Here is a 24,175-nt window from a genome sequence, read left to right as displayed (position 1 = left end):
TTCCAATAACAACCCCGGCAAAGCAAACAAAAGTGAATCTGGAGTCAGGATAGGCTTCGTGTTATCTTTCCCAAAGCCAGGTATCAGGAACTCTTGGACTACTCAAATCAGCCCCCTTTCCATTATTTCTTCCAAAGGAGAGTGGTCTGGAGACACATTGATGTTTCCGTGCCTCGCCCTGCTCAGGTGGGGGTTGGGGTGTCATCGCTGATGCTTTTGGTGAGGGAAAAGAAAAAGGTGGCTCCAGGTGCTAGTCCACTTCCTCTCCCTACTCCAGGTTTCTCTGTACTCTCTGGTCCTCTGACTTTTATAGGCTTTTCAGAGATTCTTTGGGTTTATACAGATGGTTGTAATTTCTGCCATGTGTGGGAAACTCCTGTGAAACATATGTGCCTGGTGTAGTAAGCCCAGGCCTCCTCTCCTGCTCAGGGGATACCATCAGCTATACTTGTTTTTAAGCTGGTCTTAAAATCAGGAAACTTGTGCTAGAATAGCTTTCTGTGATCTGACTAGTTAACTATAATTTTTACCTGTACTTTTCACAGGCCTGGCCTACTCTCTGCCATGAAAATATTTGGAATTTATACTTTAAACAGTGTAGGCCACTTTGGTTGATGATTTAAAACATGCTAGAGGTTTTATAATGGTTATTTATATTGGCCAACACTGACCCTCTGCAATGACCTGTTGATGTTGGACAAGGATGAGAGGCACTGAATACAATGTAGGAAATGGAAAGAGATCAAAAAGAATGAGTTTGTGAGCCTAGTAACAATGCTTTGTGGCTTAACACGGAGATCAATTGTCTGTGTGTGTGAGGTTTTCAGAATTGTGGTAATTGGCCCACTTACAGGAATTAAGCATTCTCTTTGGAGAAATTTAAGTTTTTCAAACTGTGTTTTGCATTACAGTATCAACATTGCTGACTTTATAAAATCATTGTAGATTATATACAATTATATGTAAATGTATATATACTTAAAGCATAAAGGAAGGACTTCATTTATCTATATATTGAAATTATTGTGCCTTTTTTTAAAGAAAGCATAACAACCATAGAGTAAAGCAAGCATCTCTGAAAAGTAAGGCCATTTCTGTGTACTGTTCAGGAATTAACAGCAAGGTCTTTGTAGCCTGCATGCTGGAAAGGAAAAGTGGCATACTTCCTCCCACCTGTTTCTCTTACCATGGTACTTCTTTTCTTCCATGTATTCAATGGCAGAGTGTCAGTTTGCTCGTAGTCCATTTCGTATGTCATTTATCACTGTACAAATGTCAGCTATGAGACAAGAGAACATGCGTGTTTGACAGCTGCCCAATAAATTCTGCAGAAGAACAAGTTAAAGACAACTGCATGGACACACACACACACAGACAGGCAACACACACACACGGTTGGGGGGAGCGGCATTAGAGAATCTCCCTTGGAAAGCTTGCTTTGTTGGCACTAATCATTGCCTCATGAATATCTTATAAAATTGTTCAACCGTAACCACCGAGGGAAGTGTGAGCATGGTTTGGGAGATAGCATCAGACTTAACCCACAACTTAAAACCAAGTAAAATCCGGTGCCCCACAAAAAGATCTAAAAGGAAATGCATATGCATCAGAATTCCAGGTTTTCAATCAATGCCTGAAGAATACCACCAGTTAGGATGGCGGATGAGATGATCCTGCCTGGCCCAGCCAGGACTGAGTTGACCATGCATCTTGTTCCCTGTGAAAGTAGAGGTCCCAGCACGTGCTTCTGCCTTGAGTGAAATAATAGAGAGAAACAAATTTAAATGGAATTACCTTTGCAAAGTTAAAAAGTATATTTCCATACCAGTTCTGAAGAATTCTCTGTGGCAGCTATTTTGTGGTTTCTTGGAGAAAATAAGAAATAATTGTGTTGGTGGCAGAGAAATGTAATGTGTTTTGTGGCTCAAGCCTAAATCCATTTATTTACTGTCTTTAGTGAGAAAATAAATGGATTTAGAGACCCCTACTTGAGACCCTGCTACTAAACTACCACCTTGACAGTATCATTGTTTTGAATTGTGTAGCCCCACATTCCACCCCAAGAGTGTATATTCGTGGAATGATGGCTGGAGATACAGGAGGCAGTCTGTAGCCAGGAGGTCATTTGTCCTCTTCGCATGGGAATCGGACTTATTGCTGTGGCCTGAGCTGTATCCATGGTCTAACTAGCTGAGCTAACTAGCCCATAGCTGAGCTAACTAGCCCATAAAGACATGGCAGGTTATTGCTTGCTTATACTAGTGAAGATTCAATTCTGTTTGGTGTTCATGGTTCACACCAGCAAGGGATTCCTGTTCCTTAAGAGAACTGACTTCCCAGTAAACAACATGAGCACAGTCATCTTTAAATCTGTGTTTATAAGGCTGTGTGTGTGTGTGATGGGAAGCTAGAGCGTCTGTGGGATTCAATAGGCAGAAAGCTGATGACCTAATATATGATAGTAACTGATTATGACATGAGTGAGACTGACCTAGCATCAGCAAGCTGGTAGTTATTTTAAGAAAGGGGAAGCGATGTTTTAACACAGTGGGCAGATGTGCTGGGGCAGGAAATATATTTTACCTAATAGAGTAGCATTTAGCCAGGTAGGTGGCAGCTCAGACCCTCTCTCAACCCATCTTTGCTTTGGTATTTTCCTCCCATTTATTTACTCTCTTTAGTGACTCTGTTTGGCACATCTTTGCACCATGACCAAAGTGACAGACTTTGGTCTCTGTTGGATTAATCAGTGTGTTCTCTGATCCATGACATATGTTCCCTGTAGACATTTAAAGTCAACATATTCAGCACTTGTGGTCTGGCAGGTCAGAGTTATTAACTGAGCTGATAGACTGGTTTGGATATTTGCATCCAAAAGACTTTCCTCCCCATCCTCTAATGCATAGAGCCACACGTCCACTCCCAGCAACCCAAATATTGACTATACCAATCATTCATTAGCAGTTAAAATTTGAGAGCAATTATTTTTTTTTTACTGCACTTGCCCTGAAAGACACCATTAATTACTTTATTGCCTGTGGATTTGAGCCAGTTTCGGTGTCCCAGGAGCCTGCTCCCCACCCGGAAGAAGTATTTGCAGCTCCAAGGAACACAGCATAGGATGTCATCTGGCAAGCAGTGCAATGACATTGTCTTCTGAAGTGAGATGTCAGGATTATTTCTGCCTTCCTATTGGATTCCTCCTGACCTGGAGTTTACAGGATTGGTGTTGACGGTAGGTTTCCCCGATGGCCTGAACGCTGATTAGAGGTGGGCGTGAGTGAAATTTGAAATGTGTCAGCTTTTTTTTTTTTTTTTAAGAGCATGAGAAATATTCCAAATCATCCTAGAATAATTATCAGGGGAAGAACTTTTTTGATTGTTGCTTCTGAAAATCTTATCTAGAGGGGTGAAAAGAATTAAGGCCCCTGAGAGGCAGTACCAGCCAGTCTCTCCTCTGCCTTTTCAGTGCTGATCTTTCAAAGGCAGGCGTGACACAGAGAGAGTAGTGGTGCTGTTGGATGGTTTTTCTCCTTCTCCTATTCTAATTAGCAGAAATGCAAAAATGCCCTTTGGAATTTAAACTTGTATCCTATACCAGTTTGACCACATTTTTCTGCTCAGTTTGGAAAATCCCACAAGCCATTTGGAATGTATGTATGTATGTATTACAAGTGGGCTATTCCTTCATTAAAAATGTACTGATTAGGTATATAGCATGTCTTCCCTGTCAAAAAGGAAACAAATTGTGACTTATTCATGTGTCTGATTACATGATAGGCCTTGATGTCTATTGGATGCATTGATCAGCCTGAGCCTAGCTCTTCCACACGGTGTGTATTTTGTGTGTGTATCGATCATGACGCCAATGAGCAATGTCACCCATTTTTAAATATAAATTAGAAAATAGCTAAGTAGTATGTTTAACAAGGACTTGAGAATGTTTAGTATGCTCTATAGGGTAAGGAAGAATTGCTAGTGAGAAGGCTTATGGGATCGGTGGCATGTCCATATAGGACACAGTAAGGTAGAATGGACTGGCACTGTGAGAGGTTAAGTCTCTCTCACATTAAATGTAAAAATATCTTAGGAAACATTTTCTAAAAACCAGTGCTGTTAGAACTTGCAGTGGAATTGGGCTGACTTATTTTCTTCCCTCAGAGGTCTTTAATAAAAAGTGAACTGAGAAAGAAAGGGCACAGTCCAGCCAGTGCGTCCTAAGGACCCTTATCATCATCGCCCTCCAGAGGGGGTACCTGTGGCATGTCCTGCCCAGCTGTTGGTGTTTAGTAGTGTGACTCAGACTGAGACTTTGTCTGGGGGTGCTGGTTTGGGTTTTTTAAGTCACTTGCCTCGTCCACATAAAGCATGCAGTTAGAATAGGCTTTTCTTACACCCCAAACTGAAGCATTTTTTAGTTGAGAAGCCTGTGTAAGGGAGGCGGTATATTCTTTTGCAGCCTGTGCCATAAGAATAAAAGTCCAGGTTGCCACTTATTACAGTTTAACTGAATGATGGATTCTAGCCTGTTTTGATTAAATTACATATTCAATTATTTTTGTTTGAGATTAAAAGCTTGATTATATTACCGAATGCTATGTAATTTTATACTCCTTGTTCATTTATTTAACACTGAGGCATGGGGTATGATTAACAATGTGGCTGCCAGTAGAAAGAAGCAAAATAATTATTTTTTCAATATACAAGTCTTCATCATGATTCGGAAATCAATACGCATCCATGGAGGATTTGCTCGCACTGTGGATTATGGACCTCAGGGTGGCCTTCCCTCATTTCCTTATGAATGTAAAACCTGGAGACTTTGGTTCATCAGGCGGGTTTTTATTTCCCTCTCTCTTTTTTTTTAAACACTGATGTTTAACTACAGCCACTGGGACCTAAATCAGAGCATCCAGTGCCCAAATATGAATATTAATCAGACGCCAGGCCATGGAGTTCCTTGCCGAGTTTGACAGTTTAAAGGATCAGTTAGTTAATTAGAAGATGACATGGCACGCTGGGTCCCAAGGCTCTGTCCTGCCTTCTGTCGCCTCTTTTCATTTTCCTTTTTGACAAGTTGGATTACATCATTACTTGTAGTTTCACTTGTTAGCCCCATCATGAAATGAGAATATTTTATGCTTTAATTATCTGTGATTTCTTCCCCCGTCTCTGCAAAGACCAGGCTTAAAATGAAACTCGAAGAAACATATAAGAATCAGAGGTTCGAAGGCTCATGAAAATCAGCCTTGTGACTCCAACCATGCCCACACCACATTGCAGTGAGAAATAGAAGGTTCGTGATAGCATGGGAAACTGAGTTGCGGTAGCCATGGTGATTGGTTTTAAATATAAAAGATGCCTATCCTGACTTTTGTGCCACAGGTACACATGTATCACACCAGGTGTTTCCATGGCTTCTTTGGCTTGAGGTGTCACATACTGTGAACATCCTCAGGGGTAGCCACGAATTATTCTGGCCTGTGTTTCTTGCCCACTCTAGTAGCTAGATGCACCCCAAAGTCTGAATAATTCTGTTCTAAATGTTTCTTTCTTCCCCTGATACTGCTCACTTGTGAAGCTTCTTTTTAAATGAAGTTTACATGTGGTCTGTATTGGAGCTTAGTTCCTAATGAGGAAAAAGATTCAGATCAGTGTTTAGCTCTTCAAATGAAAGTTTTTCTGATGTCCTAAGTAGAATTAACTCTTCATTTCTTTCTCCCCATCTACTCTGCTGACAGCTGCTTTAACACATCTATTAATTACACAAGACACTGAGCTGTACAAGGGATAGAACTAAGGTTCAGTATCATCCCTAGCAAACATTAAAAGTGAAAATTAAAAAGAAAGAAAAGTAAAATCTTCCGAGAATTTACCATTAATGCTTCAAGCCAGCCACTTCACTAAGTAACTGCATGTGAGTAATTTCTCATTAGCCTTCGTAACAATCCTAGGTGGTTAAAGGAGAAGATGAAGACTTGAGAAGAATCTTGCCAGGTCACAATGGCATATGCTAAAGAGGCTGAGCTTGGATTTGAAATTAGGCAGTCTGATCCCAGATTCCCCTCCTGTGCTAAATCTCACATGTAGATGCTTATGTACAGGTGATGAAAGAGAAGGATGTTTTTGGTTGTGAAAGGGTATTTCTAATAGGTTTAACTCCCACTGGTAGGTATATGGAGACAGAAGAGAGGTGGGAAGAAGAAAATGTGTGCTGGGTATGATGCTTACTACTGGGAAGGCTGTGATATTTAGGGTATATGGACATTTATGTAGAAAGCAAGAGGAAAAGGAGCTAGCAGGCATTACCAGAGGGATCTGTGTAGATCAGGAATGTATACTATGAGAGGACTAGGGAAGAGTTAAGAAGGAGTGTGTGGTCAACAGGATCAGATGTTACAGGGAAAATCAAGGCCGGTGGTGGTTTTTAGGGCAAAGAACATCAAGATGGTGACCAGAAAGCTGGGGCCACATCTCAGTTCTGCCTGCCACTAAGTAGTCTTTTTGGATTGCAACTGAATTATCTCTAAAGTTGGTGGAGGTAAAGCTTGGACTATGGACCTCTATGTCCTCCTATTTAGATAGTGTGAATGGAGGACTTACAACAAGCTCTTGGTTGCAGCAGTTGGGAGGTTATTATGTAGTAGTTGTATTTGGCTATGGAGGAAGGGTTATGGAGGGCAAACCAAAGAGCATGGGTGGAGGTGAGAAAGAAGAGAAGCTAAGTGTAGACTGCTTTACTGAGGAATGTGGCAGCAAAAGGAGAGAGAAGACGTCTGGGGAATGGCAGATTTGGGAGTTCGGAATGTCTTGAGAAACCTCTGTTGGCCTGGAGAGGGAGGAGACAGGCAGCAGGAGGCTAGGACAGACAGCATGGGTGGGAGGGATGGAGGTCTGGGAGAGCCTGAGTCCGAGGGTGTAAGGCCTTGATTTCCTGCATAGACTAAGAGGAGCAGTGCAACCGAAGGGAGGGCAGAGCAAGGATTTGCATTTTAAGGAAGGGCATAAAGTTTTTCTCCACCATGAAAAATGCAAATTATATGTGTGTGTGTGTGTGTGTGTGTGTGTGTGTGTGTGTGTGTGTGTGTGTATTTTTTTTCATTCGAGAAGTTGGCAAGCAGCAGGGGAAGGATCAGCCCACATCTGTCTGAATTAGTCAGGAATCCTTCCATATCATTGTCTGACTATCACCAGAGGGTTGGACCAAGCTGGGAAGTAGGAGAAGGCAGGAGCTAGGTGTCAGCTCCCCTGGCACTGCTGAGGTCAACAGAATGCACAGGTCATGAGGGTAAGGCATGAAAACGTACTTGCTCGATTCACTATGATTCAGTATTTTAAAGATGGAACTGAGCAGAAAAGGTGCTCCATTCTCCATTCTTCTGTGCACTCTGGTTACACTTCTTCCCATGGTAAGGGAGGGTTCACGTCACCAGAAGGAAGCTGCTTTCCATCCACATTCTTCCCAGCTTCCCTGGGACACGTTGTTGACTGTCCCTGCCAGCAACTGAATCCTTGTACAGAGAGTCAGGCAGATAAGAAAGTGGAGTGAGTATTTTGCAAATTTAAGCTTACTCTGTTTTGAAACTCCTGAGGTTATGTCTGATAATTTCTTCAGGTTTTTGTTTTCCAGTTAAGGTACTAACAAATGAATTTTTTAAAGGTCCTTATAAGACAAATATGTATTTGGCCACTCTGTTAGTCCTCAGCATCGTTCCCCTTTAATTTTACCAGTCCATGAAATGCAAATAATGGAATAGTATTGGCGTGTAGAACATACAGTGTGATTGGTGATTAGCTAGTGTGGTGGGATCGTGGCATGGCTTGGCCAAGCAAAGCTTTGAAGAAACACTCACTGTCCATGTAACTGTGTATTTATTCCTTTTCCTGAAATAAAATGCCTCACCCCAAGGTAACATGGTAGATGGACTTAAAGAGAGGATGGGCAGAATTCAGAGTGCTGATGGAGACCCCTCTGCAGTGAAAGGTGTAAAATGAAATAAGCTGTTAATGTTCCCCCTTTCATTCCAAAAAATAAATTGTGGTTTCAGAGCACCCACTTATCAGCTTTCTAGTTGATATCACCCAGCACACTTGTGCCTACCCCCAGGGGCGAATCACCTGAAAGATGTTGGGGTCAAGGCATCAAAACGTTTGGACACACATTAATGGGTTTTACACCTTTGTATCTCTCTGATATTACTGTTTCGCTTCAGCAAGCCCACTAATATCAGATATATCCTATCAGGGACTATTTTAAATCACTTCAATTTTCCCTGCCCCTGGGCTCTGGCCATCAGATCAGAATCCTAAGCATGTGTTGCCTGTGATCTAGTGTTTTCCTTCCCACCATTTATAGGAGAAGGAACTTTATTAGCTTTTGGATACACATATATCAGTTTTAAAGATTAAGTACAACATCAATAGTTCTTACCCGGCTCTCAAGTCTATCGAGTTGTTATATTTTCCCAGAGAATGTTAAAAAATTAGTATTGCCATTTGTGGAAGCATTTTTCTCTTAAACCATTGGTCATAATGGTGTTTACTTACTTATTCTCTGAAGTGCTGTTTTATATAGAAAGTAAATCCAGGATAGAAGCTTGATAAGTAATTTCAGACTTGATAGCACATGAACCTTATAGGCACAAGTGAATTATGAAGCCTCACTTTTTTTTTTTTCCTCAAGTATCTTTCTTACAGCTACTTGTATCTTCTAGGTGACTTTAAAATATTAAACTAGCTTCCCTTTAGTGCCCAAGTTATCCATCCAACTCACGCTTCTCCTTAGCCTCCAAATTCTTTCAGACACGAACAGCCAACTCACCGATGACTCAATTACTGGCTGTTGGAAAGGACCATCTACACAAGGGCATGTCCTGAATCCTAGAGTCTGGCCAAGAATGAAAACGAACAGCTGTGTTTCCCAGATCCACTTCTGGCCGGGGTTCAACCTGAGATCCACCAAAGAAGATACTAAGTAATTTGGCAATTGAGATTCCGAGTTCTGAATTCAGATTTAGGCTCTCCCTCTCTGCCCTAGTGTCACCCTCTTGCCATTTCATAGCTTCCTGCTTCACTTCAGCCTACATGTCAGTCACAGGCCTCTTTGCCAGCAATCATTTCTGTCCCATCATTCATTTGCCTTCAAGACCACCATTCATATGGACTCACCTTCCCTGGGCACCACGGCTCATGTACCTGCTTCATCTCTAGTCAAAGAGTTCCCTTTTCTGCGTTTCCTCACGTGTGGCTCCAGCCTGGATTGTTTTTAACTATGTCTATATTCCCTCCATCTTGTAACACCCAGCTCAGATTGTGCCTTTTCCACCAAGGCTGTAGCATCCACAGCAAACCAAAAAGCGTGGCCCCAGGGGCTGTGTTGTAGTTACGCAATGGGGGTTACCGGGAGAAACCTTCCTCACTCTGCCGCTACCCCTGCTCTCTACAGCTGACTTCTCCTCTCCCGCTTTACGATTTAGTTCTGTTTCCCAGGAGACGTCATAAGCTGCTGGGGTATAGAGACAGGTTTTACAGTTTTTCTGTATTCCCTGAGCTGGGACGATGCGTAGCACAGATGCTCAGTAAGCACTTGCTTGTTGATTAATCACGGTAATGAAGTTATTATTGGTCATAAACCATGGTGGGGTTTTTATCTTCAGGAACTTGTCGCTTTCCTCTTAGAAGGAAGAGGCTGGTCACGGTCACCATTCTGTCCTAGGCACTTAGCATAACATTTGCCTGCTTAAATGAAATGAGTGGGAGGACAGATGGACATGCCCTCAAGAAACTGGCACAGTGCAGACAGCAGCAAATGCTCTGGCAGAGCACCTGGGAGCTAGAGATCAATTCTGATGGAAAAATTGGGGTGGGCTTTAATATTCATGGGATTGGAAGGATGGAGCTCATATCTCAACTAGCACAAAGGTATGTTTGGAAGATATTCCAGGTAAGGCTAACGGGGTCAATAAAAGCATCAGGGAGTGAAAGGATTAGGGATGTCGGTCAGAAAGCAGACCTAAGCCTGGGGGGCAGGGGGGTTTTGGGGAGTGGGTAGCAGGAGACAGATAGAAAAGGCTGATGAGACAGATGTGGGAAAGGTCACAGTGAGGCTGAAGTTCAGTGCCAATTGGGTGTTTGTTCCAACTATGTTACATATGGTGGGATATCAGAATTATGTGGCATAAAGATGAGCCCTTTTTAATTTTGAAATTCATGTGATTATAGTAATTTTTAATACATAGCAAATGATGCTGATTTTTCATTTACAGTAGGGATTAGATTTTATTTCAAAAATACTTTAAGTAAAACCATGTGAGTAGCTTTAAAGAAAAAGCTAGACTGGCTCAGTGGCTCATGCCTGTGATCCCAGCACTTTGGGAGGCCAAGGCAGGTGCATTTTTTTAGGCCATGAGTTCAAGACCAGTCTGAGCAACAAAGTGAGACCCACCCCATTTCTACAAAAAATAAAAAAATAGCCAGGCATAGTGGTGCCCACCTGTAGTCCCAGCTACTCAAGGGGCTGAGGCAGGAGGATAGCTTGAGCCCTCCTGGAGTTCAAGGCTGCAGTGAGCTATGATTGTACTACTGCACTCCAGCCTGGGTGACAAAGCAAGACCCTGTCCCTAAAAAAATAAAAAAGAAATCAAGTTAATAGTAGTAGTGGCTGTACATCAAAAATTATGGTGGTGCTTCACGCCTATAATCCCAGCATTTTGGGAGGCCGAGATGGACGGATCACGAAATCGGCAGTTCGAGATTAGCCTGGCCAATATAGTGAAACCCTGTTTCTACTATAAAATACAAAAATTAGAAAATCATGGTGGTTCCCTGCAGCTGGAAGTTTGGAATGCACAGATATGGAAGTGGGAAGACCCCATGTGGAAAGTCACCCGGAACAGGGACTCCAAAGACTTGGGGATGGTTGGAGTTTGGCAGCTGGGAAGCCATCTGCAGACTTAGAGCAGCTGTCCTTCTGGGGTGGCTGCAGGCCAGATGCAGACAGCAGCTTCAGGAGGGTAGGGGGTTTTTGTGTGTTTTGTTTACCACTAAACAAGCGTTGGGCTCATAGTAGGCGATCAGTAAGGAGGCGTGAATGAATAGATGGAAAGTATGAGGTGAGGTTTTTATTTCCACCCATGACACTGACACCCACTGAGCTGGTGGTGGGGTGCGGCTGGGAGCAGCTGGATTCCCACGCCCCCTCTTAAAGTGAGCTCAGAGGAGACAGAGCTCCTTTCAGGTGAAGGAGGAGAAAAGGGAGGGAGGAAGGTAGGCTGAAGTCTCTGCCTGTGATCTTATACCAAGGCTCTTCTATTTTATGTTGTCATTTTTAACCAACACCACAGGGACCTAGGCACCTTAGTGTACTCCAGTTGAAAGTGACCAGTGAGGAGGCCTGGGAGGGGCTGTGGCACAGGGGGACCACACACCCAATCTCAAGGGACAGCTTTACCTTGCTTCTGCTCATTTCGTCACATGGGAATGCAAGGTCATATATGCCACATACTAGGAATTTTCAAAAGATGTAAAAAAAAAAAAAATCCATATATTTTCAGATGACAGCTGCTGATTTTTTGAATTAGTACCTAATGTAAGATGTTAAAGATGCCACAACAGCCCACCATAGAGTTTGTGACCTCTCACCTAATTCTTTTGTTTTAACTTAATGCCATCACATGAATCTCCCTCAAGGATTTGTAATACCCAGTTTTCCGTGTAACGTTTTTCCTAGCCTGTTTTTCTGGTCATTTCTCTGAATCCACAGTAACACAATTGGTGTCACGCTCAGGTGCCCTGTAGCACCAGTTCCGAATCTCCTCCCTTTCTGCATCGTATCACTTGTTCTCCTTTTCTCTCCTTAGGGTCTCTCTCTCTGCAGCTAAGCCTGGCTTGTTACCTAGGACTTTGAAGCATGCAAAGGCCCCCACCTGAATTCCTACAAATCCTGGCCTGATGCCCTCCCTAGCTCTCCTCTGTCTCAAGTGTTCACCACGCATCTCCATTTGTTTCTACCACCTCTCCTGCCTGGACTCCAGGCCTCCAATTTCTTTTCCTGCTGTCAGGTAGAACCCCATGTCCAGGGTTAAGGCAGGTCCTCCAGGAGCCCAGCAGGGAACCCTCAGGGTGGCTAGGAGCCTGGCTCAGATCACAGAGCCACAATGCCCATCACCACCCCACCATGCCATTTGGAATGGAGCCTGTGATGCACTGGTCACATTCACATGGGCAAAGATACCACCCATGGACCATGATTGAGACCATTCATATCCCCCAGACTCAGTAGGAACTCTGTGATGAGGCCATTTGGCGGCTGTAAGTATTAAAAGGAAACCTCATATCTGGAAGGAGATAGTCTCAGCAAGCCATGCCTTGTCCTGTTGAACAGGCCAGTCATTTAGACTTCGTGTATTGATCCACATCTTCATGAGTACCTTGTGTGTCTTGGATTGTTGTCTTTACCAGCCCCTGCCATTTCCCAAGAAGCCAGTTTTGAAAGCCTGTTTGCCCACCTCAGCATTCCTAATGAAGATGTAAGGTCTTACTTGCTTTGAGGTTACAAACTCTGATGTCATTTCTGCCATTTGCAGGCTGTGTGTTCTTGCGCAAATTGCCTTGCCTCCCTGAGTCCCAGTTCCCTCCTGGGTAAATCGGGGGTAAGAGGAATACTTGCCCTGACTGTATCATCACTGAGTGTCAAAGACTTCTTGGCTCAGTCTGTGGTTGGTTTGTTGGCAAATTATGGTCCACAGGCCAAATCCAGCCCACAGCCTGGTTTGGTACAGCTTTCAATTAAGAATGTATTTTACATTTTTAAATGGTGGTTATGTAAGCATCCATATACTCTTCTTGCTTTTGCCTCTTGGCCCACAAAGTGTAAAATATTTACTGTCTGGTCCTTTTTAGTAAAAATTTGCCAACCCCTGCACCAGCACATGCTGGAAGGGCTTTCTGGCCCTAGTTTATCACTGTTCCTTTGGTTTATTGCACACCCACAGACTGTGCTTTGATACCTTTCAAGGTTTTCTCTCTTTTCATGAGCCCTATCCCTAGTTGGTGGATTGCCCCACTATAAGTGGAGGAAACCAAGTTCCCAAGAGGCTGTGAATTTCCCATGGTCTATGCAAGTTGTTCTGAGGGACTGGGCTGAGTTCACTCACTACACGTCCCTGCCCCATGCCCAAGACACTCACTGTGCGAATTCACACTTGTTCCTTCCAAACAGCACGGGCCTTTTGGAGGCTGGGTATTGTCCTAGGCATTTCAGGGGTTACAAAGACAACTTGCTTGGGAACTGCCCTCTGGAATTTCAAATCTAGTTGCAGAAATGGGGGTACCCATTTGTCGCCAGTGACAGGAAACAGTGTGTTCTGAGACCTCCGAGGAGTAAAGGTATCTCAGGGGGATCCCTGAGGCCTCAAGTCCCTCAGAAAGCTTGGGTTGTATGTTGTGACATCAAGGCCCATGAAATCTCCTTCCTGCTGGTGGCCCAGGGCAGAGATGCCTGTATTCTGGCCTCCCCATTCCGAGTCTCTGTGGCTGTTGCAGGGTCTGTTGCATGACTCTCAGACACTGATGGTTACTGGCATGCTTGGCATTTGGAGCCAGTCGTGGTGTGCACACAGTAGGCTGTCCTGGCCATGCACCTTGCTCCCCTTCCCAGCAGGATTCACTGTGTGCCTCCTCTCCATGTTATTATAAAAACCACAATTACTTTTGCACCAGACTAATACTTTAAGTGAAACAGCGAGCCATCAGTCTCAGGCAGCCAGGATGTTCCTCAAGATCCCCAAAGAAAAGGCCTTCAAGACAGCAGCAACTCAATCAATTTGGCAAAGGAAGAGTATTTTTTCATTAAAAAAACAAGTAAGAGGCTGGGCACAGTGGCTCACGCCTGTAATCCCAACACTTTGGGAGGCCGAGGTGGGTGGATCATTTGAGATCAGGAGTTCAAGAGCAGCCTGGCCAATATGATGAAACCCCACCTCTACTAAAAATACAAAAATTAGCCTTACATAGCCTTTCAGAAACAAAAACTGCACTCACGGCTGCTATTACATGTTTTTCAATTCATCTGACATTTTGTGTGTGTGTGCATTCTGACATCTTTGAAGTTGCTTTTTTCTTTGCTATAAAGACACAGTTTTCATCTACTCTTGGCTTTCTAGCAACCTCTTACTCCGTGTTCAAGAACCAGTGGCCACTCACTAAATAGGGTTCAGACAAGCTATTGAAAAGTCACCTTGACAAGGGTGAGGGTTCACAACTGACTAAATCATTTTCTTAATAGATTGTGATTTGGGATCTCTAGCCATGAATAGTATACAGGGTTTGTGGGAGCAGTTGTCCTACCAAAGGCAGAAAAAGCGATTCGTCCACGTTTATGGCCTTGACCTTCTTATGAGAGCCAACTTTTTTGTTCATATCAGACACTCTTGTCCATCTGCTCACTCTTGTACCCCCAAAGCCCAGAAAAGTGCCTAGTGCAGAGCATGTACTCAATAAGTATCTGATGCTGAATTTATTCATCACATATTTATGGAGTATCAGAGGAGGAAGTTGGTGGGCATATACCACTGAGTAAGGCCTGGTTTTTACACTGGAAGAGTGCTCTCCAGGGAGGAACAGAGGATGCAAACACACAGTAACCACCCATGTGAATCGTGCCATAAGGAGGCACCTGGGAAGTGCAGCAGGGCACTGGGGAGGGTGGGACAGAGGAGGTGAGACAAGAGGCACTGTGAAGGCGATGGAGTGGAGCGTTCCAGGCAGAGGACATGGCCTGTATATAGACATGGAGGTGTGAAAGAACCTGATACAGTTCATTCAGCGCTGCCGGAAAACAGCATGTATGTCCAGAGGACATAGATGGGACTAGGCAGACTAAGAGAAGTTGGGTCCATACACATGAGAAATGGGGCTATGTCTTGAGCTGGATGGGTTTATTGGCTGTGTGTGTATTGTTAAGGACTATTCCAGCCCGGTCAACAGTAGCAACTCAGGGGACAGTGGGGTTCCACCTGGGAAGAAGACAAGTTAGTGAATCTGTGTGATCCAGGAGGAAGATGGAAAAACCTCCAGGAAAGAAAAGCCAGTGGGCAGGTCCGAGAGATTTGAGAGGGGAAGAGTATATGCTGTGACTGGCCCGAGCCTAACAAAGGGATACCATTGCTCCACACGGACCTGTTTCCTCCTCAGTCCTGCCATCTCACTTCTTTTTGACGTGACTCTTCCAGAAGTCCATATGGCTGGAGTGGAAGTTCATAGCATGGTGAGACCTGTGCTCATCATTACAGTAGAGAAAACAAGGCTTTATTTCAGGTATCAGGCAAACAGACAACCCAGTCAGTGTGCTGAAAATAATATGCTTGAATTAGGTAGCATATTCAGCAATTAAATAGAAGTTCATGTCTACATCTGCTGACTGTCTGTAGCACCCCTGATAACTTACGGAAGTTCAAAGAATGATTATGAGGGATATTCCCTGGGTACTTTAAGTCCTTTGTGTATATGCCTTGTCTATCTCTTTGTCTCATTGTGTGTTCCTTGCTGACCCCTCTTTGCACTTTATTTTTAATTTCCACGAAGGCAGAAAGAGGCAGGTGTCTGATGGTGCAGAGCACCCGAGAAGAGAGCCTTGTGCTCTGGTGAGCTTATTAGGCGCTTTCCAGTGATGTGATTACTAACTTGAAAAAGACGTTAAGCATCTTCATCAAACAATGTGTGCCTTTGTATGGCCAGTAGTTTTTTCATTTTTACTGGGACAGCTGTTCTCTCAAAAACGGTTCTATGATAAATAACTTACAATCACTGACAGGCTTTCTTTACCCTTACACTGTCTCTGGGATGAGCTTTACTGACTGCCAGGGTGTGTATCATCAAGCAGGTGAACCTCGTTTTTTTACACAGTTGTGTGTTTCTTACTATAGGAAAGCAATATTTTGAAAATAAAACACCATTCTAAATGTGCTAGATGATTTTCCGAAGTAAAGGGTACTTTAAGTGCAAAAAAAAAAAAAAAAATCACTTTGGTATGTCTTGTTTTAGGCATAATGGGTGCATGAGCGTTTTGCATTTTTTATTCTAAATAATACGTATTAATCACAAGAATGGAAACCCGACCATGAGTTGAATTTGTATTAGTGCCCTTTTCGTTCCTCTCTGCACCCTGCAGATTGAGGCTCTTAGACACCAGGTTCACCAAAGTGCCCTAGTAAGGCAGCTGTTCTCAAAGAGGTGCAGGCACCCTTGAGGGTCCAGATCTGTGAGGTCAAAAACATTTTCGTAAAAATATCAAGATGGTATACTGTCATTCCTTTATGAGTATATAGTACAGTGGAGTTTTCTAGAGGCTACACGATCTATCACAAGCATTTGAATCCAGAAGCAAATGTGAAAATCCAGCTGTCTTCCATTACACTAGACCTTAAAGAGCTTTTGGAAAATGTAAAACTATGCTTTCCTTCTCAAAAACTTCTGTTTTGGAAAATACAGTCATTTCATTAAAATGTTATTTATATTATGTAATGGGTTTGTTATTGCTATTTTTAAATGAATTAATGAATAAATACTTTAAAATTTCTCATTATTTCTAATATGATAAATATTGCTTAATATAACCCATATAAATAACAGTTCTTGGGGTTCTCAGTAATTTTTAAGAGTGAGAGAGTTCCTGAAACCAAAATGTTAGTGAGCCACTGCTGGAAAGTATAGTGCAATAAAACTCTCCCAGCTTCTTAATGAAATTGGGAAGCTTTCTAACAAAGAGTAAAAGGATGAATAAAGTTCCCTAATCATGTAGCTTAGGCCCATTTCTACTTTTATTTGTGGATGTGCAGGAGAAAGATGAAAAACAACTTTGAAACCACAGTCTTACGAAAAACATAACTTAAAGGCCCTCAACTTTGCCGGAGGAGAGCCAACCATGATCGCAAGCCTTTTCCTTATGGGGACACCCAAGCACACTTTGTTTTCCTCTCCCTGCTGGCTCTTGCCAGTTTGTGCTATGAATGGTGGGTTTGTGAGACCGCACAGCTCATCCTTCATCTCTTCATGCAGCCAATGAGTATGTTTCCTGAGCACCTTTATGGAGCCCGGGCTGATAGAAATTCAGACCCAGTCCCTGCCTTGAGGAAGCCAAAAGGCTTGTACAAGGAAACAGCAAATACAGAAGCATTAAGTGAATAGAGTCATTACTGATTTTGGAAAGTGATGCAAAGGAAATGAACAGGGTGATACGACACAGTACTTTGGAAGCTCCCAAAGTAAGTTCATGTAAGATACCTGGCAAAGGCTTTTCTAAGGAGTCTTCATTTGAGCAGAGCTAAGGGTAAGGGGTTGTTAGGAAGGAGAAGGGGAAGAGCAGTTCTAGCAGAGGGACCTGCAGAGGCCCCATGGAGGGACATGGCTTGCTGGCAGTGTGATGAGCACCAGAGTGGCTGAATGATGATGGGTATGGAGACACTGATGGACAAAGACCAGATTTTACAGAGCATTGTAGGTGCTGGTAAGGAATTTGGGTTTCAATCGAAGAGGATGGGAAGTGATCTGAGGGCCTTTCAGCAAACAGTGGAGTCATCCTTTTTCTGTTTTGTGAAGACCAACCGGGTGACTGTGTAGGGAATGAACTGGGGGAGGGAGGTAACTGGTAGGTAGGCAGGAGAAGAGGCAGAGAGCACCCAGGAGGCTCTAGACATCATCAGGTGACAACCCATGGTGTGCAAGGGTGACAGGCAGAAGTGGACAGGTTTGAGATCTAACTGATGGAGTCTGGTCTGTTCTACCCCATATAGATCTCAAACCTGTCCACTTCTGGGGTAGGGATGAGACAAGGAGAGTAAAGAAGCATGACCTCTGTTTTTTATTACAGCTACTTTTCTTTTCTGAAATCATTGCAACAAAACTCTGCAAGGTAGTTAGCATCACACCTATTATTTAGCGATTAGGAGACCAAAGTGCCAATAACTTGCCCATGGGTCAATAGGGCCCTGCACAGCATCAAAGCAAGTCGGCAGTTACTGCAGCTGCCCCGCTCCATCTGTGGCTTCCTTTTCCTGGTGGTGTGCTCCAGCTTTCTGCCCCAGTCCAAATGGTGACAGCAGGTGAGGGCCTGGAAGGAAGGTTCCTCCCCCTCCAGTACGTCAGGTCTGTTAGCTGGTGTAAGCCAAGTCACTGTCTTGTCTTCTGTGTCTGAAAAATGGGTCCAGAGGCATCTGCTGGCCACCAGCCCAAGCAGGATTTTATTGGGACTGGTTTATTCATGTCTCAGGTGTGTCTCGGCTCACTGAGAAAGGGAGCATTATTCTTCGGGCCCCATGACACGTCTCAGTAGGGGACGTGGGAGTCCTCCTCGGAGACAGTTAAACCTTTGTAAAATGAAACCTTTGTGAAATGGTGAAGGCTTTGGAAGCAATTGTAAGAATTTTAAACATCGACCATTTTTGTCGAGAAAAAGGTACCTGTGCATTTCGTTCAGGCAATGGGACAATCATTTACTTAAAAACAAAGTTTTTAGAAAAGCTGTGAGGCTTACTCAGTGGGACAGAGGCTGCAGGGGGAGGAGAGAAGCAGGAAAGCAAGAACCAAAATTCTTAAATGTTGTCTGTTCTTACCTCCCAGGTATAATCTGGCAGCTCTCTGCTTTCTTGACACAATGCAGGGCACAGCTTCAGAGGTCTAGGCAGGTACAGAATGTCAGATACAGATACGTAGTAACCAGTGACAATCAGCCCAGCCATATCATCTCTGAAATATCTGCAGCATCTGTATAGCTGAGGGGATGGCATGAAGCTGACTGCTTCTCTTCCTCCCAGTCAGCTGGGCAGCCCTTCAACAAATAACTTCCTGCTTTTGGAATTGAAAATGCATTTGGGGAATGATTATCTGCTTTCTCACCTGTAGGGCGCCTCTCTCCTTATAACCCCTGGCTACTTTGCATACTCATGGATATATCCTGCAATTTAAATTTTTATATTTTATTCATATGTGGAGTATTTTTCCTGCAACTTTGTAGAGCCCTAAATATTATATGAACATCATTCAAAACATGTCCTTTCCATAAAGTCCGTTTATATGCCATCATTATCTGCAGCATTAAATACATTTTATATCATCAGAAATTTTATGATATATTTAAAAATGAATTTCTACTTAGCTGTAACACATTAGGGATTATCCTGAGAGACCTTGCTAAAAATGCAGTCATGTTTATTTGTAACTGCCAGAAAATAGCTTGCAAAATTGTTACTGTCTTTTATTATTCCCTACCACTGGAGCACTTGCTTGTTAATTAGAGAAATTTCAACTGTCATAGTTGGCAATTATAGCTTCTGTATCATTGTCTGTTATGAATAGTCAATGAGAGCTGATTAATATGCATGAGCAGCAGTATATATAGCGTGTGCATTGGACCACAATCCAGCTGCCAGAGTCACTCAGAGGAGGGAGTGGTGTGCGTGTATGTCTGTTTGTATGTGTGTGTGTGTGCACGCGCGTGCATGCATGCATGCCGCGAGGGGAGGAAGGGAAGCGGGGAAGAGGGAAGAGAGTTGTTTTCTAGCCTCTGAGAGCAGTGCCAATGTGAAGCGTTGCAGTCGCCTGACTCACCTGAGGCTTTCCAAGGATACCTTCAATGCCTGCACTGTAAGGGAGCTGCTTTTCCCGGGTACTGGTGAGGACGGAAGCCTTCCTTTGACGTTTTTCTAAACATGGGATGCAGTTTGTGCAGTCTGCAGAAGCAAGAGGAGCAGTACAAATTACTCTATGAAGTTTGTCAGGTAATGCCCTGCATTTTATTCCGTAGAAGTGCACAGGCACCCACCTGGCCAAGTGTAACTTCTAGGAAAGGTACTGGGGATTGTTGTGTGTGGTTTTGTGCATATTTTGTGTTCTGAAAGAGGCAGCCTTTCTGACTTTTCTGTATATTTCCTCTTAAGTCTGTTACAAAATTTTCCATCCAGTGGCACTTCGGTGCCTGCATTTGAAAATATAAATAGATGTTGATGGTCATAAAATGTGTTTCAAGCAGTCTCGCCACAAGACTTCTTCACAACTGACCTCTCTCCAGAGTGTCAAACTCGAAGGGTCAAAGAGTGGTCATGCACCCTTTGAACAAGTTGGAGAAGACGTGGATGATGATTAATGCTTCCAAGGTTTTGTCTGTGTTTACAAATAGTTATAAGGCGCTCTTTTCAGTACAGCTCAAGCCCTCTGCTGACTTGGTTCTTTTAGCAATTCTTGTAGTGGGACGTAAGATTCAAATTGGTACTTCTCGCTTGCCATTTCTGTCTCTCTCTCTCTTTGAAATTTTTAAGAACTTCAAAAGCAAGTGACTCAATCTTGGGTGCTGTCATTCACATCAGGTGACTTGCATCTTATAAGTCATTGTGAGCAACATGAAATTTTGGTTGAGGTGAGATGGGATATTTATGATACAACCCAGATAATTTACCTTACATCTTTGTCAAATGTTTTATTTTTAAATATTCAAGTTCTGTTCTAAACTAGGTGGTTTCAATACCGCTGTTGGTAACCTACCTTGGCAGATAAGGATTTTCTCCTAAAATCATTCTTCAAATTTGTCTTAAGTAATAAGAAAAAAAAAATCATAATCCAGCTAAGGTTTTCTTTTTAGATAAGCACTTTAGAAGAAGGTTGTTATAGCAAGTGAGAAACAAAGGGTGTGTGTTTCTTGATTTATAACAATCAATGGCATATTAATGTTTTTTAAAGAGCCAGACTTTTAAAAAAAGAATTTGGTTTTCCATCAGTTTAGTGTCATTTTTTGCTTAAGCCACCAGGGGGTGCTATGCTTAAAGAGACGCCGTGAGAGCAGTGAAAAGTGGGTCGGCTGTCTCTCTGGACAAAACCTAAAGATAAAATGACCCTGGGTGAACAAAAAGTGTCTGTTTGTCTGTCTGCCTTCCCCACTGACACACAGAGAGAGTGGAAACAAACCTTTTGAAGTTTGGTACTCTATGTAGGCAAAGGGTACATATCTTACAAAAAAATAAGCATCTTAATAAGTCTTGGGAATAAATACATTTCACATTCAGGACTTTACTGGACTCGTGTCTTTTCCAAAGCAATTGAGAGACGTGTTGTTGGAGATCTTGCGCAAAAGTGCTGTCGCCACTAGCAATCTGGCCACCATCCCTTGTGTGATCATGTGGTGAGTTGCAATCCTTAGTTTGCCAAGTTATCCCATTCAGTGAGCTGGGGAGCTCTCAGTGAGTCCAGCATGCAGACATGAACCAAGTGGAATAGCAGACACCATCATTTGGGCAAGGTGGTTGTATTACAGACTTTTGCCACGATATTTGAAATAGCTCAACATAGTAAGTCAAAGGTAGTTTTTAAAACTTGCATTTTAAAATGTTTTGTTTTTTACCGTCAGTGCACAGAAAATATCATTCAGCAGTCATGGTTGTGGATGTATTAATTACACTGGCCCCCCACAAAAAGTAATTCTACCACATCTCTGGCAAATAAGTAAACTTGTCTTTTATTCTTCTGTATTATTTGTGCTCAATCCCCCTAGTCACCCCACCCCCATCCCACCCACACACATACATACAACTGCCCCCAAAAGAGGGAGCCTGGATTCTGTTGTTTGTTTTTAACTAGGTGAATTTATGTGGAAATATTTCTGGCTAAAGCATTGCGCAGTAAATTGCTGATAAATGACTTCCATCTGGAATATACTTTGTCAGCAATTTAGGAAGCCATGCAGATTTATTTTCAAGAAATTCAAACTACTTTTCAGACCCATTACCCTTGTGCCAACTAAGTAAAATCCCCCTTTCTCCTATTCTTTGGGAGTTCTGAACCGTAGCATAAAGGAATTCACAAAACACTTGCAGGAATTAATAATTGCATTCTCGCTCTTATTATGCAAAGCCTTATTAGAGCAGAGAAATTAAGGTTTCCATAAATTACAGTTCCAGAAGGTCCGGTGTGTCTGGCTTCAGTAAGCCCTCGTAACAGCAGCACAAAGAGGATCAAATATTCCAGGGCTCAGACTTTATCCTTTCCTCATCCAGAGATAATTCAAAGAGATGCTCTTCATTAGGGCCGTTGGCAAGCTGCCTACAGTTTCTTTTGGGGGGCTGACGTGAGCTTAATGATGCAGAACAATGGCTTTGCCTCTTGTTGCACACATACCTCATTGTACCTTTAATCACATTGGAAAAACAACAACACATAAAGTTGCCTGGTCATTAAAGGGCATTACAAAGAGTGCAGACACATCAGTGATTGGGGCCATGCATTAGAAGATGCACCAAGACACTTAGGGACACTCAAACACTTCTCTGGGGAGGAAGCCTCCTGCCTACCTGGGGTTGGTAAGGTCAGGTTCAGTCAGGTGCAGTGATTCTTTGTGCTTTTAAGGTAACTGTGGTGTCCAGGTGGTGGGGGTTGCAGGGCATTGTGGAACATCAAGACAGGGTCTCCGCCTACCAGAAATTTGAAATCTAACAGTTGCTTCATGATTTGGAAAACTTTAGCCTGTCTTGAGTAAGTTTGAGTACTCAGAAGCACTATTAAGGTGAAAGGACAGGGAGGGCTATCAAGGAGTACAGTCTCCTACTTGGATAAATTCATTGGCACAGGAAATCTCATGTTCTGGGAGTAAGGGGATAGGGAGCCACACAGCTCTTGGGCTATGGCTGGAATCCAGCTAAGGGTGATTACCAGGTTTTGAGGCCAGGGCGTGGGGGTTGGCAATGTCAGGATGGGAATGTCGATAGCTCTGTGGCTTTGATGCCAGTGACTCCAGCACAGGCTAAGCACCAGCCTTGTATGCAGCTGTATACTGTCAGGTTAAGGGGACAGCCAGTCTATGGATGCTTTGAGGAAGGTCTTCCAATGGAGGCCAGAAAGAGGGAAACAGAGTGGCAACCCAGCCAGTATGTTTTATTCTTTCCACCTCTTCTAACATCGACCAGAGACTCTTTGTAAAGTGATGACATTTACTAATTTGTTGAGGCAACAAGAAAATAATGCTAGTTGAGAGTTAAGCTTCAAACTAGAAATTATGGCTAGCACATTGTCCTAAAGTCCACATGCACATGTTCAAGATAATAAGGAAAACTTATCTATAAAGTTACAGAACCCTTCATTGCCAATAGCCACAGCATAATTAATTGTGCACTTACTGGGTGTCAACACAACGCTGAGTGTCAGCTGTGCATTTTCCAATGAGACCTGCACACAAGCATGAAGAGATAGGTGATGCTGTCTTCCCATTTCAAAAAGAAGAAACTGACGTACCAAGGAATTATAGTGGGACTGGGAGTCAGATCTGCGCTGTAATTCCCAAGTCTGTGGATTCTTTCCTTGTGTACATCATTTTCCAGCAGTGTCAATGAATGAATGATGACTGACTTTATAGGGAAACTGTGGGCCCCTTTTTAAAAATCACGCTTGCCTTTGCAGGGCTAACATAAAGTCTCAGACAGGCCCATGTGTTACGTGGTACCTCCTGAGAAGGGTTCCCATACTGATCCTTCGCATCAGGGGAGGGTGGCGTGCAGAGAAAATAAGCTCCCGAGTAGCACACAGTTCCCATTGGCTTCTCAGGCAGCCTGAAGAATAGATGATCGGAGAACACTTGTGTCTTTTTGCCTCTCAGTAATAACAGGAAATATCACATAAGATTAATTTGTGCCTCTTGTGCCACTTGAAGTTGTTGGCTTTGAGAAGCAAAAACTACCAGTAACTGTGACTTGCCAGAAAACTATAGATGTGATACAGATTTGTGACTCTTTATACATCAACCTAGCAGCCAGTTGGCTAGAAAAACACAGATTTCTACAGTAAATACTAATCAGAATCAAGTTAATGGAAAAGTCTGGAAATTTGACTTTGCACAATCCTGCTTGCATATTTAATTAGCTATATGCAGTACTCAGATGAGTTTACTGCTGTAGAGCAAAGCGACTCTGCATCAGCTGAGTCAGATGGGTCACGGTTCGATTAAGTATGGACCCAGTTAATGACGGTTAATTGGATGAACATAAACTTGACCTCCACCTAGCAGTTTTGAACCTGGCAAAATTTTCCTGCAAGTAGGAGTGTGTTTGCTTAAACAGCCTATTAATTCTAAAAGCTTTGTTTTAGACGCAGCTTTGTGAATTCATTTAGGCGAAGTAGATATGGAAAAAGAAAGCTCATCTTG

At 43.1% G+C, this 24,175-nt stretch overlaps 1 protein-coding gene and 1 long non-coding RNA gene across 6 annotated transcripts in view; one reads left to right on the top strand and one right to left on the bottom strand.

The window, feature by feature from the left end:
* The window catches only part of PDZRN3 (PDZ domain containing ring finger 3), a 235,994-nt gene that overhangs the window by 166,015 nt on the left and 45,804 nt on the right, over positions 1–24,175 (top strand). Inside the window, exon 1 of one of the 4 annotated variants that reach the window (XM_017543315.2) lies at positions 19,415–19,772. The exons of the other annotated variants lie outside the window; for them this stretch is intronic. Coding sequence (XP_017398804.1) covers positions 19,704–19,772 — 69 coding nt within the window. The 5' untranslated portion in view covers positions 19,415–19,703. Of the gene's footprint in view, positions 1–19,414; positions 19,773–24,175 lie in introns of those variants that run through there. 4 annotated transcript variants of the gene reach the window in all.
* The window catches only part of LOC119473372, a 175,500-nt gene continuing 169,248 nt past the window's right edge, over positions 17,924–24,175 (bottom strand). Inside the window, exons 1-3 of one of the 2 annotated variants that reach the window (XR_005202577.1) lie at positions 19,817–19,963; positions 19,603–19,724; positions 17,924–18,397 (exon numbers count right to left, since the gene is read on the bottom strand). This is a non-coding gene — a long non-coding RNA (uncharacterized LOC119473372). Of the gene's footprint in view, positions 18,398–19,602; positions 19,725–19,816; positions 19,964–24,175 lie in introns of those variants that run through there. The other variant, XR_005202578.1, reaches the window with a different exon arrangement.

This window comes from Cebus imitator, unplaced genomic scaffold (genome assembly GCF_001604975.1).
Source record: "Cebus imitator isolate Cc_AM_T3 unplaced genomic scaffold, Cebus_imitator-1.0 Scaffold152, whole genome shotgun sequence".
NCBI classification, from domain to species: domain Eukaryota; kingdom Metazoa; phylum Chordata; class Mammalia; order Primates; family Cebidae; genus Cebus; species Cebus imitator.
The sequence above is the reverse complement of the archived record's forward strand: the minus strand, read 5'-3'. Positions and strand labels throughout refer to the sequence as shown.